The sequence below is a fragment of the Malus sylvestris genome, chromosome 2 (genome assembly GCF_916048215.2).
Source record: "Malus sylvestris chromosome 2, drMalSylv7.2, whole genome shotgun sequence".
In the NCBI taxonomy this organism is placed as follows: Eukaryota; Viridiplantae; Streptophyta; class Magnoliopsida; order Rosales; family Rosaceae; genus Malus; species Malus sylvestris.
The window spans coordinates 7,821,851-7,841,114 of NC_062261.1; the positions used below are offsets into that span (position 1 = coordinate 7,821,851).

A 19,264-nucleotide genomic window follows, 5' to 3' on the forward strand; every position below is an offset into this window, starting at 1 on the left:
TTTCTTAATTGGTAGATTTTTAAGACGGTAAAAATACGTATGACTGTAAACAATTTTATTAGAATAATATTTTGTTATTATATACTTAACTTGTTATGATATTAGACTATGAATCTATTTGAACCAATCTCAAAAGGCAAAATTTTAATCATGATCATTTAAAAGTGAAATCATGTCCAAACATGTAGTACTAATTGAACTTGAACTTGATGACATTGTTATTAAAACCACAACTAAAGTCTCAAATTACTAAGTTTTAAATTGGTAGAAGAATCTTTTAAGAACTACAAAATACTAAGTTAATGTAGTCCTAATTGAGAATGTTATGATTAAACAATGTCTTATCATATATATATATATATAATAACGAAATATTTATAGAAGATGACCAGTTGGTGGCCAAGCCACAATAAATAATCAACAATTTCGCGGTAAGGAAAATTTAAAGATATTAACATGTGACGTTATATTGTCAGATTGTGAATTTTGCTTCGACATTAAAAATGGGCAAACAAAATCAAAATCATTTACAAATTAGAATCATATCCAAATTTGTCGGTACTAATTGAGCTTCAATAAAAGATTTTATTGTTATTTTTCTCTCCTTTTTTGTAAAATTTAAGTAAAACCATAAACAAAAGTGAAATTGTTGGCTTCTAAAGTAGGAAACTTGGAAGGATAAAGTTAGATGGGATGGGCCCATCACAAAAAACTTCCCACAAGGACAAGCTTTAGCGGGTGGAAGGCCCAAAGTTTGGGGCATCTCCCTCCTGTCCCAAGGACATTCGCCAAATTACAATAATACCCTTCCACACCTTTTCAAATTTTATATATATCGTACCAATAAAAAGACCCTCCTCGGAAAAATAAACGAAAAATTCGAATTACAAATAAGTAGAGGCACGAGGATATAATGGTCATTTCGCACTCTGAAAACTCGAAGGATTGAAATACACACAAAGTCGCACCCGAACGGGCAAAATAAAGCAAAAGCTTTAAAAAATAAATGTTTTTGAATTTACGTAAATACCCTTTGTCATTTATAATAGTCCCGTGATTCTCTCTGCCTTCACTGGAAGCAGTGGTGCGTCTGAGTTTTTTTGGTAGCTCAGATCTCTCTCTCTCTCCTCTCTCCTCTCTCCGATCGTTCAATTTTGCAGAGGTCAGTGTCAGAGAGAAAGAGACCTTCTTCTACCCCGTTTCATCGATTTATGAATGTCACATTACATTTGATTTCTTCTGGGTTTTTTTTGTTCTCTGTTCGTTCTGTCTCTCGATCTGTTATCTCCTCAGAGACAAAATCCAAAGACCCAATTGCAGGCAGGCAATAATTTCATCAAGGTTGGTGCTTTTTTGATTTTTGAGGCCTTTTATTTTCTGGGTTTGGTCGTTGGTGGCTTGATGCTGCCGCCTTACCATGGAAGTTGTCGGCTTTATGTGTTTATTTTTTGGTTTTTGGTGGTTTCTGGAAATTATTAGGATGAACAGATTATGTTTTGATTGTGTAACGTTTCGTATGAATGTGTTTTTAACTTGGTTTTTTGTTGCATTTGTTTTTGTGTTGTTCTGAATTTAAGGAAGATAACCTCGTACCTGAATGATTTGAGGAACTGAAGCTGGTTCTGGGAAGTATGTGTGTGTGTGTCTGTCTGTGGGGGTTGCACTGAAATGACAATGGACCTGCACCCGTCAATGGCGCAAAGTGTGAGAACAAGTAGGTCTTCTTTTAGCTCTAGCAATGGCAATGAGAATACAACTCCTTTACACAGCTCTGCTGCTGTTGCATTTGCAAATGGGGATGATTATGACAGTGACAGCTCCAGCTTGGCACCGCAGTATGTTCACTCGCATGTTCCTCTTAACCCGTGTCTTCAAATTGCGCTTTGAATGCCTTCATTGTTCCGCTTACCAATTCATTATGCCTGTTTTATTTGGTAGCATAAACTAGAGTGAGGCATGACATATTATCTCTGGTTGTAAAATTGTGATTTGAAATCGGTCATGATGTCTAATTCATAATGGTACAATCACAAAGATGGGTTCGTAAACATTCTGGTTTGCAAAACTGATCAGCGGTTAGGAGTTTACTTGTTATGACGTCGTATGGCCTCTGACTGTCAGCATTTTCTCCGCTTGTTAATTGCAGAACACCAAGGACCTTGTCCATGGACATCCCAGCAGAACTTGCTGGTGCAATACCCTTGATTGATAGATTTCAGGTAGGAGCATATATTCTCTAATAATCAACGGGATATGCTCACACACACCTACACAACATGTACAAGCATACATTTCGGCGGTCATTCTCCTTTGTTGTTTTTTTGTTCCAGAAATGAAATTACTCGAATACATATAATTTTTATTGCTCATTGTTTTAGGGCAATCAACAGTTGTTATGTTCTTTATATAATTTATTATCTTTTGAAAATAGGTAGAAGGATTTTTGAGGTTGATGCAGAAACAGATTCAGTCTGCTGGAAAACGTGGATTCTTTACAAAAAAATCCATTGGTCCTCAACCCCGAGAGAGGTTCACTTTTGAGGATATGCTGTGCTACCAAAAGGTAACTACATGCTATGTTTCATAATACTTCTATTTATTAAACTTTAAAACTCTTGAAGAGCTAAATTATGTGCTTTTACAGGATCCAATACCTACGTCATTACTGAAAATCAATAGTGACCTGGTAAGCCGGGCAATGAAACTGTTCCAAATCATTTTGAAGTACATGGGAGTTGATTCATCTGATGATCGAGTTACTCCAGCAAGCTTAGATGAACGGGTAGAGCTTGTTGGAAAGATGTTTAAGCAAACCTTGAAGCGGACAGAGCTTCGGGATGAGCTTTTTGTTCAGATTTCAAAACAAACAAGAAATAATCCCGATAAGTATGCATCGTTTTCTTTTCAGTCATATTGTTTTGTTTCTATGATAGATAAGATTTGGGTGTGTAAAAGGCAGTGGTAAAACTATTGTCAATTCTATGCTCCATGACTTGACTTAATTGGTGTTGTTATAACAGGCAATATTTGATCAAAGCATGGGAATTAATGTATCTGTGTTCATCCTCTATGCCTCCGAGCAAGGACATTGGGGGGTATTTGTCCGAGTATGTCCACAATGTAGCACATGGTGTGAATATTGACTCTGAGGTTCAAGTCCTAGCAATTAATACATTAAATGCTTTAAAGCGTTCTGTAAAGGCTGGTCCTAGACATACAATACCAGGCCGCGAAGAGATTGAAGCGCTTTTAACTGGTCGAAAGCTAACAACAATTGTGTTTTTCTTGGATGAAACCTTTGAAGAAATCACATATGATATGGCAACAACAGTGGCTGATGCTGTTGAGGTAGGCTTATCAACTTTAATGTGCACTATCTGTTTGGGTACCAAAGAGTCAAAGGACAAAATATCACAAAAATAAAGAGTTGAATATGCAAAGCAGAATTACATGTGCCTTACAGTCAAACATAGTGGCAACTGGCAAGCCTTTGCTTTGGTAGGTCATCACAAAATTCAAATTTTAAGCAAACAACTTTCTGGTAAAGTAAATATTTAGGGTGATACAGTAGCAACATACTGGGTGTATTTGACACACGTTTGAAGTACTGATATTAAGAAATTTTGTATCAATCGCTTAATAACTTGGACCTTTTTTTAAGTAATTACTTCTGACTATGGCATAATGACTCTGAATTATCCAGTATGATGAGTAACCACAGTTGTGTTGTGGACCTGTCTAACTCACAAGGTCTTTTGCCACTGAATCTGTTTAGTTTATATTTGTGATTTGCAATTACGACCCATCACCTTTAAGTGCTCATAGGATTGTAATAATAATATGCCCCAGTTTTGTACTGTTAAAAGTTTCTTTATTCTTGTTCTGTCATACATCTGTCTTCTTGATTATGTTTTTGATAAGTTTCCGTGTGGCTTTCAGGAACTTGCAGGGGTAATTAAACTCTCAGCTCCTTGTAGCTTCAGTCTGTTTGAATGCCGTAAAGTTGTAACTGGCTCAAAATCACCTGATCCTGGAAATGGTATTCTTTTATTTTTCTTCCTTGTGGTTTCCTATGTTAGGGTTCACTGAACATTATCTGATATGCATTTTCTTGTCACACAGAGGAGTATATTGGGTTAGATGACAACAAGTACATAGGGGATCTATTAGCAGAACTCAAGGCCGCAAAGGATCGAAGTAAAGGAGAAATATTGCATTGCAAGCTGACATTTAAGAAAAAGCTGTTTCGGGAGTCGGATGAAGCTGTCACTGATCCAATGTTTGTGCAGTTGTCCTACGTTCAGGTGCGTAATCTCAATAAAAGTATTACTGAGCTTCTTATCCTTTGTTGTTTTTCCTTTGTGATGCTCATTAAAAAAGAATTTGAGCATTGTTTGTTGACCTGTTGTTTTGACATGGCTCTTTGAATGACACCAAGGTAAACGTTGCTTTCAAGAGCTCAAGTTGAATTCGTGAACATAATGATTTCTATCTTGATGATTAACTTCTGCGGTAGTATTAGACTATTGCGATTAACCTCCAAAGTTTGTTTATATGTTGTTATGTTATAGTTGCAACATGATTATATACTGGGAAATTATCCTGTCGGAAGAGATGATGCTGCCCAGCTGTCTGCATTGCAAATCTTGGTTGACATCGGATTTCTGCGCAATCCTGAATCATGCACGTCAGTGTTCTTGCTACCTTTCTGTTCCATATTTTATTTGGCTTTTTGTTATCTGTTATTGTTTTAGAGTATGTCATGTTTATAGTTGGTCTTTCTATGTTGACTTGAGGTTAATATTTTTCAGTGACTGGAATTTGCTTTTGGAACGCTTCCTACCCAGACAAATCGCAATCACACGAGCAAAACGAGAGTGGGAGTTTGATATTCTTTCTCGTTACCATTCAATGGTAAGTTACCAGAGTGGTAAAACTTTAAATTGATATGCATGGAAATCTGTTGCACGAGTTCTTATATACAGTTACTTTAAAAAAGAAATACAAACTTGTTATCTGATTTGGTTGTCTGTGACTCCTTGTGCATGCATCCTCAATCATACGTCTTTACTTGAAGGAGATAATACTTATGATACAAGACATTGCTGTTGTATTGTAGGAAAATTTGACAAAAGATGATGCAAGACAACAATTTTTGAGAATACTGAGACAACTTCCTTACGGGAATTCAGTCTTCTTCAGTGTTCGCAAGATTGATGATCCCATTGGACTTCTTCCAGGGAAAATTATTTTGGGCATTAACAAAAGAGGGGTGAGTTTATATCTTCATATACAAATATAATATATGTGTGTGCGCACCTCGTTTTAACGTTATATTGACATTATGATATCACATTCCATAGGTTCATTTTTTCCGTCCAGTTCCAAAGGAATATCTACATTCAGCTGAGCTAAGAGACATCATGCAATTTGGTAGTAGCAACACTGCTGTTTTCTTTAAGATGAGAGTTGCAGGTGTTCTTCACATTTTCCAGTTTGAAACAAAGCAGGTTTTGGCACCTCTTTAACTTATCTGTTATTTGATTCATCGTTTTTGAGGTTTTTAGGTCTCTTCACCAAAGTTTATTTGACTTATATGCATTTCTCCTTTACATGCAGGGTGAAGAAATTTGTGTTGCTCTTCAAACACACATAAATGATGTCATGTTGAGGCGCTATTCTAAAGCTCGGCCTGCTGCTAGTGGTTCAACAAACGGAGATCTTTCTAACAATGTTAAGCCCTCTGATGGTGAAGTTTATGAAAAACGTGTACAGCATTTGTCAAAAGCTGTTGAAGAGTCTCAGAGGAATGCTGATCAAGTAAGAAAATAAGACTTTAATGTGCTGAAATGTTGATTACTGCTATTACCTGGTGGTTGAATGAAACTATGTTAATTCAGTTGCTGGAAGAATTGCGTGAAAAGCAAAAACAAGAAGCAAACATGCAAGAAGAATTAGAAAGTTTGAAGCAATCCTTGGCATCTGAGAAGCAAAACCTGACAGAAGTTAGATGTGATCATGATAGGCTTAGATTATTGTGTGATGAAAAGGATATGGCACTTCAGGTCAGTGTGACTAATTGTATTTGCACCCAATGTGCTTTAAATATTCTAACTGGATTCTCAAATCTATTAAGGCTGCACTACTAGAGAAAAAAAGCGTGGAAGCAAGGCTGCAAAACTTGGGTAATCAATTGGCAGAGAAAAATAACAAAACACAGCAAGTTGGTGGAAATAACCACGTAAGTTTTTTATGAAAATACATTTTGGTATCAATTTAGTTAAGTTGGTTCTATCAAGTGGTTTATGACAAGGCTCTCAAGGTACCCACCTAGCAATTGCTAGAGTTTCTTGCCTACCAAATGTTGTGGGGTCAGGCGGGTGGCCTAGTGAGTAGTCGGGTCAAAGACCCGGAGACACTAGATTCAAAAAAAAAAAAAAAAAAGTGGTTTATGACAAGGCACAAGGGATTTTGAAAACAATATCTTACACAGGCATTGCAGAAGCTCGAAGACGAAATAAAGCTTCGTGGTGAGGAGTTGTTAGCAAAAGAAAAAACTATAAGGAGACTATCTGATGAAAAAATATCATTGGAGCAAAGACTTTCTGGGCTCAAAAAGACTAAATCTGTTGAGGTTATTCCCTTGATATCTTAATTTGGTGTTGGTTCGTTGTTTCTTTTTTAATGATTGTAATGTCTTTGATTCTGGTACCCAATAGAAGAATCAAATATCTTAGTGAGTGTTCATTATGTAGATTGATTCTGTTGAGAAAAAATTTGAGCAAGAGCGTAGAGCGTTAAAGCTTCAAGTGTTTGAACTTGAAAAGAAGCTTGAAGGAGTTAACCAAGAATTAGCAGGTCTTAAGTCAACTCTTGCCACCAAAAACTCTGAGGTTGCTGAATTACAAAGTAGCTTAAAGGAATTGGAGGAACTGAGAGAAATGAAAGAGGTAATGGTCCTGTATAGATTCTTTAATAAAGCGTTTTCTTTCGTTTGTTGTATTTATTTTATGTACAAGGTTCCAAAAATGGTGAACATTGCCAACAAAGTCATGTTTGATTTCAGGACATTGATAGAAAGAACGAGCAAACTGCTGCCATCTTGAGGATGCAAGGAGCTCAGCTAGCTGAGATGGAAGCGCTTTACAAGGAAGAACAACTTTTGAGGAAGCGATATTTTAATACTATAGAAGGTTGTCATTCCTTGAAATCTTTACAATATTTAAGTTAACCTTTTGTTCTGTCCTTTTAGTATCACTGATGTGATGTTTTTTCCATTCTATATACTTTTCAGATATGAAAGGCAAGATTAGAGTCTTCTGTCGATTAAGACCTTTGAGTGAAAAAGAAATTACAGAAAAGGAAAGAGATACAGTTAAAAGTGTAGATGAGTTCACAATTGAACATCCATGGAAAGATGACAAACTGAAACAACATATGTATGATCGTGTATTTGATGGTAATGCCACCCAAGAGGATGTCTTTGAAGATACCAGGGTAAGTTTTTTTGTATTAAATGGTTTCATCGAAAGAGATCTAATTTTTTTAATTGCTATGAATATGCATTTGTAAATCATTTCTAACATTTTTTTACGTGCATGTAATGCAGTATTTGGTACAATCTGCAGTTGATGGGTATAATGTGTGCATATTTGCATATGGGCAAACCGGTTCCGGAAAGACATATACCATATACGGTTCAGAAACTAATCCTGGACTTACTCCACGAGCTACTGCAGAGCTGTTTAAAATATTGAGGCGAGAGAACAACAAATTCTCATTTTCGTTAAAGGTATCATCTTGTTGGTTCTGTACAATGAACAATTTTAGTGGTCGCCACTTAAAACCCTTGCAAGAGCAAGATAACATTGTTAAATGCTTTCGTTTCCTATGAACATATGAAACTTCTGTACAGTAAGTACAATAAAAACGTCCCATATAAATAGAAGAAAATGGGGAAAAAAAAATACAAGATGGACAAGAAGTCTTATCATATCTAGTTTAACACCCTAAAAAATATACGAATTACATTCATTGTTGTTTAGGCTTTTGGTAATGGTTTTTTTTCAGTTACTACTTGGTAATGGTATTGAGTAAATATTTTTTACGCAGGCATACATGTTGGAGTTGTATCAAGATACACTTGTAGACCTTCTCTTACCGAAAAATGGCAAGCGTTTGAAATTGGAGATCAAGAAAGATTCAAAGGTAATCTCTTTACATGTCTGTAATACTTTGTAATTCTACGAGGCATGTTTTTTTTTATTAGACTGTGAAGAGTATTTTTGGTTAATTACATTTGATCCTGAATTCATGTTATTGAATTTTTTTAATATTCTGATCTGTTGATTAGTATCACATCTTTAAGGTCGCTCAATGGTTGATTTTGTAATGTTAGGGTATGGTCTCGGTTGAGAATGTAACAGTTCTCTCAATTTCATCACATGACGAACTGAAAAGTGTCATTCAAAGAGGTTCTGAACGAAGGCATACTGCTGGAACTCAGATGAACGATGAAAGTTCAAGATCACACCTCATAGTTTCTGTCGTCATCGAAAGTACCAACCTTCAAACCCAATCTGTTGCAAGAGGAAAGGTATATTAATATATTTCAAAATAAATAATTAAGGTGATGCACATTGGTTTGCATTCACTTCAGGTCTAGTTGAATATTTGTTTTGAAATTATCTTCATTAATATCTTTCTTTTACATAATCATGTGTAGCTAAGTTTTGTGGATCTTGCTGGTTCGGAAAGAATAAAGAAGTCGGGCTCTTCAGGTAGTCAACTTAAAGAAGCGCAAAGCATCAACAAATCGCTTTCAGCACTTGGGGATGTTATTAGTTCTTTATCTTCCGGTGGTCAACACATACCGTACAGGAACCATAAGTTAACGATGCTTATGAGTGATTCACTTGGTGGCAACGCCAAGACGCTTATGTTTGTAAACGTTTCTCCTGCTGAATCAAATGTGGACGAGACGTACAATTCTCTAATGTATGTCACACTTCTCTTTATTATTTACTTTGTCTAATTTCAAATAATTTAACCCTTAATGTTTCTCCCAAAAGGTAATGACTACTATTTTTTCACACCTTTATGCTAAATTCAGGTATGCATCAAGAGTTCGATCAATCGTGAATGATCCAAGCAAAAACGTTTCTTCAAAAGAAATCATGCGGCTGAAGAAGTTGGTTGCATATTGGAAAGAACAAGCAGGCAAGAGAGAAGACGACGAAGATTTGGAAGAAATTCAGGATGAGCGACCTGTGAAAGATAGAGATGGCCGCCATTCCATGTAACTTTTCGCAGAAACTAGATTGGCGAAACTTGTAGTTGGAAATACTAGCATTACAAGTTTAGGCAGAATTTTGGAATGTAAGCTTTAGGGTTTCAGCAGGGTAGGTAGACCACATCGAGCGAGCATACGATTTGGTTCTGTGTTCTAGTTGATACTCTCGTTTTCTCATTGTGTTGTGATGAAAAAAGGTTGTAACCGGGTTAGGAGGATATAAGCTGTACAGTGTGGATGGTGTGTATATATGACATACTCTTGGTTTTATTTGTATATGGAGTTTCATGCTTGTTTTCTCCATATTTTTGCTTCAAAGAAAATACAGTCACTCAGATTTTATCCCAGCCAACGCAAAGTGAAACCAAAAAAAAAAAAAAAAAAAAAAACAGTTGCAGGAGTGATGAACAAATCTGGTACCCTTGTGCCTGTTCATCCTTTTGCCCTGGCACTCCCTTTGTCGATGGAGACTTTGCTCAGGTATTACGTTGATACTCTATTTATGTCATATCAAGACTGTCTTGAAAGGAGGCAGATTCTTTGCCCTCCCACTTCCCGTGTCCTCTTGTTTGTGTGGTCACGGTTAAGCTATGTCAACATTTTATATTACTATTTCTTTTTATCTTATTATCTCTATAAAAAAATTAATATAAAATATTGACGTGACTTAACCGTGATCACACAAAATAAAAGAGCACGGGAAGACACGGAAAGTGGGAAGGAATCTACCTCCGTCTTGAAATTATTTGCTATCGAGATGAAAGGAAAAGACCGACGTGACTATTTTCTACAATAATAATGCTATTTAATAACACCGTGTTGTTGATTATTTTATACCAAGGCATAGAGCAATGGGAGGCTGTCCATTTCTCTTCGGGCCAAAGGAGGAGGCGATGGAAGCTCCGCCAGAACTCGTGGATTAGGATCATCCTCATCTCTACGTCCCTTTTGTGTACAAATGTTATAGAGCTCGTTTGACAAATGCTTTTAAATGACTGACGACTCTTTTAGAAAAAATATTTTTGTGTTCTAAAAGCACTTAGAAGTGTTCCAAAAACATTTTATCTAAAATTGCTTTTAGATGTTTAAAAACACTTGCCAAACGATCCTATAGAGTTAGCAAGTTCAAACTCTCCAGAAAATTGAAAGCTGATGGAGCCCTTGCACTCCTACCTACGCACCCCTTGCTAATTTGCTGATATGTATATGGCAAGCTTAGGTAGCATTTATCATCCTGCCTTTAGCCTATGTTAAACCCAGAAAACAAGATCAAAGCATTTGTGGTATGCTAGTATTTATCTTGTACGTGAGGTTTTAAGTTCGAATCATCCTCTCAGAGTTTGTACAAGAAAAATAAAATTTCAATTGAATTCTTATCGAACTTAATTATAAAATATAACTTTTATCAAGCTTAGTTGATACAAGCAGTGAAGCCCGCGCGATGCTGCGGGTCTCAAAATTGTCTTAAACGTGTAAAAAGTAGGGCATATATACGTGAGAAAATATGTGCCAGAGAGTACGCCATAGCCATAACCAAAGTACTATTTACATTCATATATTACATGACAAAAATTGGGATGGTAGTACACCATAGCTAGAGAGTACTATTTACAATCATATATTACATGCCAAAAATGGAGGATGTTAGTATGTCATCCTCATGGATTGTTCTTCAAAAGCTATGGTCCTATTCCCAGGGAGACTTTAACGTTTAAAACTGTACAAAGCTCAAAAGGTAAGATTTGTTCCACTAAAGACACCCATATGCGTCGTTAATGATGTCTCCTTTGTCTTGTACGATAACGATGAATTGAAAAAAAATACAAAAAAAATTAAAAATAGAACTCGATCACTTAAGAATTGAATGAATCTAAATTGCATATGATTTGCAGGCACACAAAAATTAAAAAGTAAGATTGGTTCACATTTTGTATTAGCCATTCAATTTAGTACGCACCTAAAAAAAGCATAAGCAAAAAACAATTTCTCATTCCTCAATTTCTCTCAAATCAAATAAAAAAACTCATTGGCGCCAAGCTAGTGCATAGTAATAGGATCCCCAACAAAATTATCATAAGCAGCAGTTACGGACACTTTGCATATATAAATCAAAACCCATCTTATCATTCATTACTGTTTTTTTAGGTCATAAAAAGCAAATAATACGGTCAAAATAATACGATAACTAAAAAACATTGGTATTTCAAAATCTCTAAGCTAACATCCAATACTCAGGTACCAAATGTACAGTGAGAAAGCTGGACATCATAAAAGATATTCAAAAGGAACCCAATAAACAGAACTAAGGGGAAGCATTGCCTATAAAAGGAGCTGCATAATAAACTTAAGAGGAAAGATATAATCAAATCATGTTTAGTGTAAACTATTTCACTAATCCTTATCAATCAAACTTAAAAGATCCAAGCCGACCATGAAAACTGGCCGCAATGACTGCTTACTCGAGGGATCAGAGACGAAAATAGAACCCAAGGAGGAGAAAGAACGGTCAAAGCCAAAGTTGTGGGTTTGAGGAAAAGTTGAGGAATTTGGGTCTGAGGACTTTGAGAGCTACAAATTCAGAGTTTTGAATACTTTCATTAGTTCTGGATATACATACAACTAATTAAAATTCAATCATATTAAGGGACAATAATTAGACTATACAACATTGTTGGTTCCAACACAGCACTCTGTACACAAAATCACTAAAAAAAAAAAATCAATAGATAACCTACTTAATAGATTAATACAGGCAGATGTGAATTTGGTTAGTAATTAGTTCTTGAGAAAATTACTAATCTTTAATTAATTGGTATTTTTATTCCTACTTAACAAACCAATTTGAATGGCTTAAAACTCAAAAATTGTGAAATTTTATAGAAAAATTTCGGCCAGACCTTGTTTCAAAAACATTGCTATGTTCTTCCTCAGGCTACGGAACAACTCCTCCACCAAAATTGATTTACAGAATCTGTTTCAAGCCTAATCATTATGAATCATGCAACTATGTCCAGCATAAATCAATTTCTATGAAAAACGCTTCGAAATAACTTAACCAATCAGTTGCCCCACAGATAACAAATCCCGCCATTGCAGAAGAGTACCATTCATTCATGATCATCCTGCATACCAGTTCCAAATTCTCAAACTTCAAAGCAAATAAATTAATCAAAAACATAAAAGCAGCAATTTTTGTTCTTGAAAAACTAAATTAGTAATTGTTACCTTGCAAAAGTGTAGAAAAAGAGAGAATACAATTGGGGTAACTTTCGAAGGTGTAGAGTAAAAGTATTACCTTGGCTGGACCCAAAAAAGGTCTCAAAGGCCTGAAATTGGCCGAAAAAGATTCCGATCCTCGTCGAAAAAACCCACCGCAAGGTGGACTTATGGAAATCTTTGATCGACGGGTAGATTCGAGCATGCAAAGCTCACATGTTGTTGTTGGGACTGTCTGAGTCAAATAGTTTTGGTTGCAGGGCCAGCCGCCACCGGAAAACCTTTGAAAGTCGGCGGGAATATCGAACCCAAACTGGGTTCGAGCGTTCTAAGGACTTGGGCGCGAATTAAAATTAATGGATGATCGTGTTGATTTGGGGAAGGAGATGAAAAGGTTTGGGTTTGTGTTCGAACAGGGAATCGAAGTCGGGAGGAGCGCAACTATGAACGAAGAACTCACCCAAACATAATCCAATGGAAAGAATGAACCACCCAAAGCAGGAAGAAGAGGTGAGTGCGATTCCAGCTGTCGAGAGATGCTTTGGTCAGTGGCAGACTTCAAATAATACAAACTAACTGAGGGCAAAATAGGAAGCACACTGTGCTTATGAACAGTAACACAGTTGATTTTGAGTTTTAGAATAGATTGAATTTTTATAATTTTTCTGCTATTTTCTCATCATACATTCTACTAAACCTTTTTATCTAATTTGCTAAATAGATATTTTCAGAGGAGTTTCTGGGAACATCCAAATATTAGGCTTATCACAAAATTTGATATGCCTAGCATTATTGACGTTCAAAGCATCTCACTTAACCCAGAATTATTCAAAAAGGATAGTGATTTGAATCCCCTATAGCTATATATGCACTTCAAAGTCGATGTATATTCCAATTTTCTCTGCCCTTCAAATTAAGGTACTAGTTATTGTAAATAATATATTCACCATCTAACAGTTATAGATGCAATCGAAAATATAGAATATCATCTCTGCCCATATATACGTTACATGGTGAATGTCTTTAGCAACCCCAAGCCAACAAGACTCCCCATTTTGCAAGGGTTGGAGGGGAAAAGAGAGGAGGGGGGGGGGTAGGTTAACGTCTATCGTTATTGGTTTTTGCAATTTTTTTTGCCATCCTAAAAAAGTTATTAAGTAAATGATGCTGACGATTGAAAAGAAACATTAACAATTGAAAATGCATGCTGATGATGATTTTATGGCAAAAAAATTGATGCTGACGTGCATTAAAATGGGTGGCGTGCTAATCTTTATCTTCTTGCCGACCCCTTAATTAAACTTACCTTAATTAGTCAAAAAACAAATGCGTATGGTGCAGTCATTCAATCGCAAATGAACAAATCCAATCCAAATGTCCAAATAAAAAATAGAATTTGAAAGTCTACGTAGCTCGGTTAGTTAAAAGTATTTGAAGTCTCGAGTTTGATTCTTTCTTGCTGTTTGTATAAAAAAAACCAGGAGAAATAAGAAACAAACCCAATATTCAGAAATGGGAGGTGGAGAGGAAGACTGCAGGACAATCCCAGCCATTGACCTGAAAAAATTTCCAGAAGCAGAAGAGTACAGGAAGCTGAGGGAAGCATCAGAGACATGGGGATGCTTCAGGCTTGTGAACCACATGATCCCACCAGCTCTGATGTCGGAGATGATATCAGTGGTCAGATCTTTGCTGGACCTGCCCATGGAGATCAAGAAGCAGAACAAGGAAGTGATAGCTGGCAGTGGATACCTGGCTCCCAGCAAAGTCAACCCTATCTATGAATCTTTAGGGTTCCACGACTTGGGATCGCGTCAGGCTCTGGACAGCTTTTGCTCTCAGTTAAATGCTTCTTCGTACCAGAGGTTAGCTTTTGATCGTCTGATAATTTTACTATTGCTTAAATTTTAGCTAAGAGAAAACAAGAAAACACAACCTATGTGTCTAGTGCTGCTCAGTCTCTGCTGAGGTCAAATCTCAAACGATGATCGTTGAATGAGAAGATTGGTAGAACCTTAATCTCTAGATTAGTAAATAATGATATATATTATTCGGTCAACATGTCAACCCTAAACTCGAAGCTCTAAACTCTATTGACGACTATTTATTGAATGAAGAAGAAAATAAATTACAACCTTAATAGATTTTTCGATACTTGTATATGTTAAAAAGCCACTTGGCTCCTTAATTGCAAGGAACAATTCCTCGTTACCTACCTGCAAATAACAACAAATACTGAATTGACTTAAAATATAAAAACAAAAGTATCCACAAACATGTCAATTGTGATTTATCAATACTTAAAAACACAAAAACAAAAGTTTCTGCACATATGTTAAATTGTGCTTTAGCAAAATGTTATATACAATGGTTTCATCTAGAACATTAAAATCTAGTTGTTAATTTGAGCATACGTTGATGCATAGTAGAAAAACTCGTCTTAAAGTTGTTTTCGTCACTAAACCAACAGAGAGGTGATAGAGAAGTATGCTCAAGCAGTGTGCGAGCAGATTGTGGACATAGGGCAGAAGTTGGCAGAGAGTCTAGGGTTGGCTGATAGTGATTATCTCAAGGGGTGGCCCTGCCAGTTTAGGATAAACAAGTACACCTTCACTTCTGAATCAGTTGGATCCCTTGGCTTACGATCACATACAGACTCAGGATTTCTAACCATTCTTCAGGACGATGAAATTGTCGGTGGCTTGGAAGTAATGGACAAATCCGGCGCCTTTGTAGCCGTTGATCCTTGCCCAGGCACTCTCGTTGTTAATCTCGGGGATGTCGCTCATGTAATATATTGTCTGTTTAGCGTCCCTCAAATTCTCCAAGTTTGTAACATGTTTCATTTGTGCATATTTCCTTATGTTGTTAATATTTTATGTCAAGGCATGGAGCAATGGAAGGTTGTGCAATGTGAAGCACAGAGTACAATTCCGGGAGGCAAGAATTCGAGTTTCGATCTCTTCATTCCAACGTGGACCGGATGAGGAAGCGGGAGTGGAAGCTCCTCCAGAATTGGTGGATTCCGAGCACCCTCGACTTTACGTTCCCTTTACTTATGAAGATTACAGAAAGCTAAGACTCTCCGCAAACCTGCATGCTGGTGAAGCCCTTCCACTCGTACGCAACCTCTCGTAAAGAGTAGTTTGGTATTCTTGTGTTTTTTAAATAAACCGTTGTGAGAATAAATAATTATAAAGTAAAGTAATAAAGTGTTTGGTAAATTTTAATTGTAAAATGGCTTATAGCAACAAAACAGTGTTTGATAAACTTTTATGTAATACGGCTGTGAAAGTATAAAATGATCAAAATGGGTATGTGATAATGTGATATTATCAAATTTATGTTTATTTTCTTCTATTTTCATATTTATCTTTAATGTTTATTTTTGAGTAAATTACACTAAACTACCTTAATTATAAATTGTACCAAAATTTTAAATTACACAAAATTACTTTAATTATATATTGAACCACAATCTCATATTTTAAAATTGTAATGTCATACATCATCCTACCAATTCGTGACAATACTAAAGTCTCTGTTAGCTTTTCTGTTAAATAGTTATGTGGTAAGCTCGAGACTCACTTCTCAGCCAATTAGATTAAAACATTAATTAAGTATTAATAAATTAAAAAAATTTAACTATTTAAAAATTAAAAAAAATCAGAAAATTCAATTAAACATGCAGTTGGTAGAGATTCATTGTCTCTGTCTGTACCATCATCTTCTTCACTTCATCTGGTACATGACAAATTAAAGGTATTGGCTTATGGCTCATTTTCTCCGCACCAGCCACCGCTCACCGCCCACCCCCATCGCCCACTTCTATTACTAGATCTCCGATTTCTCTCTTCCTTTACTAAAAAAATTAGGAATTTGAGATTGGCCACTCAAAACCACAAAGCAGCAACCTGGCAGTGTTCAACAAAGAAGCAGGCTCCTCCTTCAACAAAGAAGCAGCCATGACGTTGATCTGGTTCTGGAGATTGACGGCGATGAAATATGTCGGGTACGTGGTGTTGGCGTGAATGCCGCGGCGGCGGCGGGGATCAAGAATTGGGGTTTCTCGGCGGCGGAGAAGGACTCGACGTTTTCTTGGCGGGTGAGGGCGTGGTTGCAGAGGACAAGGTTGGTGAAGCCTAGGCCTTGTAGTTTGTGGACGATGGCGGAGGAGGGGTGTCGGAGGAGGCGCGGTGTTGTGGTTTCAGTGGTGAAGGAAGGAAAGGGGGGCGGATAGAGGGGAAGAAGGGTGAGGATGGGTGGTTTGGCTGGGGTGGGCCCACTCCTCTTGATTTAACTTGTTTTGGTATAGAAGTTACTTTTTTTTTTAATTTATTTTTTTATTTTAGAAAAATATGAATTGCACTATCAATTAATAGTCAATTTAACAGACTAATTAACAGAAGTTTGACATTGTCACAAATTTAAAAATTGAGATATGACATTGCAATTGAGATTGGGTGTGATCCATAATTTAGGTAGTTTTGAGTAAATTATCCACAAGTCTAACTTGAAATAATAATGGAGGTTTTGAACATTAGTCCTTGTAAAATATTAAAATTTTAAAAAAACCTTGCAAAAGAGTAAATTACCAACAAGACGCTTATGCTTGTAAACGTTTCTCCTGCTGAATCAAATGTGGACGAGACGTACAATTCTCTAATGTATGTCACACTTCTCTTTATTATTTACTTTGTCTAATTTCAAATAATTTAACCCTTAATGTTTCTCCCAAAAGGTAACGACTACTAATTTTTCACACCTTTATGCTAAATTCAGGTATGCATCAAGAGTTCGATCAATCGTGAATGATCCAAGCAAAAACGTTTCTTCAAAAGAAATCATGCGGCTGAAGAAGTTGGTTGCATATTGGAAAGAACAAGCAGGCAAGAGAGAAGACGACGAAGATTTGGAAGAAATTCAGGATGAGCGACCGGGGAAAGATAGAGATGGCCGCCATTCCATGTAAACTTTCGCAGAAACTAGATTGGCGAAACTTGTAGTTGGAAATACTAGCATTACAAGTTTAGGCAGAATTTTGGAATGTAAGCTTTAGGGTTTCGGCACGGTAGACCACATCGAGCGAGCATACGATTTGGTTCTGTGTTCTAGTTGATACTCTCGTTTTCTCATTGTGTTGTGGTGAAAAAAGGTTGTAACCGGGTTAGGAGGATATAAGTTGTACAGTGTGGATGGTGTGTATATATGACATACTCTTGGTTTTATTTGTATATGGAGTTCGAAATTTCGCCGTCGTCTTTCATGTTTGTTTTCTCCATATTTTTGCTTCAAAGAAAATACAGCCACTCAGATTTTATCCCAGCCAACACAAAGTGAAATGAAAAAAGAAAAGAAAAAAAAAGACAGTTGCAGGAGTGATGAACAAATCTGGTGCCCTTGTGCCTGTTCATCCTTTGCCCTGGCACTCCCCTTCGTCAATCTTGGAGACTTTGCTCAGGTATTACGTGACTATTTTCTACAATAATAATGCTATTTAATAACACCGTGTCGTTGATAGTTTTATACCAAGGCATGGAGCAATGGGAGGCTGTCCATTTTTCTTATGGCCAAAGGAGGAGGCGATGGAAGCTCCGCCAGAACTCGTGGATTAGGATCAGCCTCGTCTCTACGTCCCTTTTGTGTACAATGTTATAGAGCTCATTTGACAAGTGCTTTTAAATGACCGAAGGCTCTTTTAGATAAAATGTTTTTGTGTTGTAAAAGCAACATGTACTTTTAGCATGAACAACACTTCAAGTGCTTTTCCAAAATTAAATTTCATTTTTACTAAGATTTGGTTCCAAAAATATTTTATCTAAAACTGCTTTCAGGTGTTTAAAAACACTTGCCAAATGGGTCTACAGAGTTAGCAAGTTCAAACTCTCCAGAAAATTGAAAGCTGATGGAGCCCCTGCACTCCTACCTACGCACCCCTTGCTAATTTGCTGATATGTATATGGCAAGCTTAGGTAGCATATATCATCCTGCCCTTAGCCTATGTTAAACCCAGAAAGATCAAAGCATTTGTAGAATTTTATCTTGTACGTGAGGTTTTAAGTTCAAATCCTCCTCTCCGAGTGTGTACCAGAAAAAAAAAACTTCAATTGAATTCTTATCGAACTTAAGTATAAAATATATCTTTTATCAAGCTTAGTGGATATTTTTATAATTTTTCTGCTATTTTCTCATCATACATTCTACTAAACCTTTTTATCTAATTTGCTAAATAGATATTTTCAGAGGAGTTTCTGTGAACATCCAAATATTAGGCTTATCACAAAATTTGATATTCCTAGCATTATTGACGTTCATAGCATCTCACTTAACCCATAAATATTCGAAAAGGATAATGATTTTAATCCCCTTTAGCTATATATGCACTTCAAAATAAATGTATATTCCAATTTTCTCAACTCTTTAAATTAAGGGAACTTTAACGAAAAACTTCTGGTACTGTTCACTTTAACGAAAAATCATATTTTTACATTAAAAAGTCAATCCTGATACTATTCACTTTACCCTTTATTTTGTACTTATCGTTAAAACTCAAAGTTTTGAAGCCTTTTTCATTAGTTTTCCTTTAAATTAAGGGACTAGCTACTGTATGTTAATATATTCACCATCTAACAGTCATATATGCAATCGAAAATATAGATTATCATCTCTACCCATATATATGTTAGACGGTGAATGTCTTCTAGCAACCCCAAGCCAACAAGACCCTCCTCTTTGCGAGGATTGGAGGAGGGGAGA

At 36.3% G+C, this 19,264-nt stretch overlaps 2 protein-coding genes and 1 long non-coding RNA gene across 7 annotated transcripts; 2 read left to right on the plus strand and 1 right to left on the minus strand.

Annotated features, from left to right (window-relative positions):
• The first annotated feature begins 1,061 nt into the window (after nucleotides 1-1,061).
• On the plus strand, nucleotides 1,062-17,769 carry LOC126608438 (kinesin-like protein KIN-14E). Of its 5 annotated transcripts, XR_007617873.1 has the most exons (25): nucleotides 1,062-1,341; nucleotides 1,578-1,835; nucleotides 2,147-2,219; nucleotides 2,432-2,563; nucleotides 2,645-2,886; nucleotides 3,021-3,348; nucleotides 3,940-4,039; nucleotides 4,123-4,304; nucleotides 4,572-4,687; nucleotides 4,812-4,914; nucleotides 5,120-5,272; nucleotides 5,364-5,510; nucleotides 5,620-5,820; nucleotides 5,901-6,065; nucleotides 6,137-6,241; nucleotides 6,494-6,634; nucleotides 6,756-6,950; nucleotides 7,067-7,193; nucleotides 7,295-7,497; nucleotides 7,610-7,792; nucleotides 8,113-8,208; nucleotides 8,399-8,596; nucleotides 8,726-8,997; nucleotides 9,113-9,405; nucleotides 17,584-17,769. XR_007617873.1 is itself a non-coding variant. In XM_050276322.1 (24 exons), exons 2-24 carry the CDS (start codon nucleotides 1,669-1,671, stop codon nucleotides 17,478-17,480), a joined length of 3,819 nt encoding a protein of 1,272 aa, XP_050132279.1. In that variant the 5' UTR covers nucleotides 1,062-1,341; nucleotides 1,578-1,668; the 3' UTR covers nucleotides 17,481-17,769. The 5 variants fall into 5 exon arrangements, 4 of the variants coding, with proteins under 4 accessions (XP_050132279.1, XP_050132270.1, XP_050132288.1 ...); XM_050276322.1 differs by lacking the exon at nucleotides 9,113-9,405 and having other exon boundaries at nucleotides 17,291-17,769; XM_050276313.1 differs by lacking the exon at nucleotides 17,584-17,769 and having other exon boundaries at nucleotides 9,113-9,568.
• LOC126608510 (uncharacterized) lies at nucleotides 10,823-13,154 on the minus strand. The gene is made up of 2 exons (XR_007617892.1): nucleotides 12,588-13,154; nucleotides 10,823-12,414 (listed from the first exon to the last, which is right to left on the minus strand). It is a non-coding gene; the product is annotated as an uncharacterized LOC126608510 (long non-coding RNA).
• LOC126608473 (2-oxoglutarate-dependent dioxygenase DAO-like) lies at nucleotides 13,666-15,888 on the plus strand. The gene is made up of 3 exons (XM_050276373.1): nucleotides 13,666-14,373; nucleotides 14,979-15,297; nucleotides 15,395-15,888. Exons 1-3 carry the CDS (start codon nucleotides 14,021-14,023, stop codon nucleotides 15,644-15,646), a joined length of 924 nt encoding a protein of 307 aa, XP_050132330.1. The 5' UTR covers nucleotides 13,666-14,020; the 3' UTR covers nucleotides 15,647-15,888.
• Nucleotides 17,770-19,264: the final 1,495 nt, after the last annotated feature.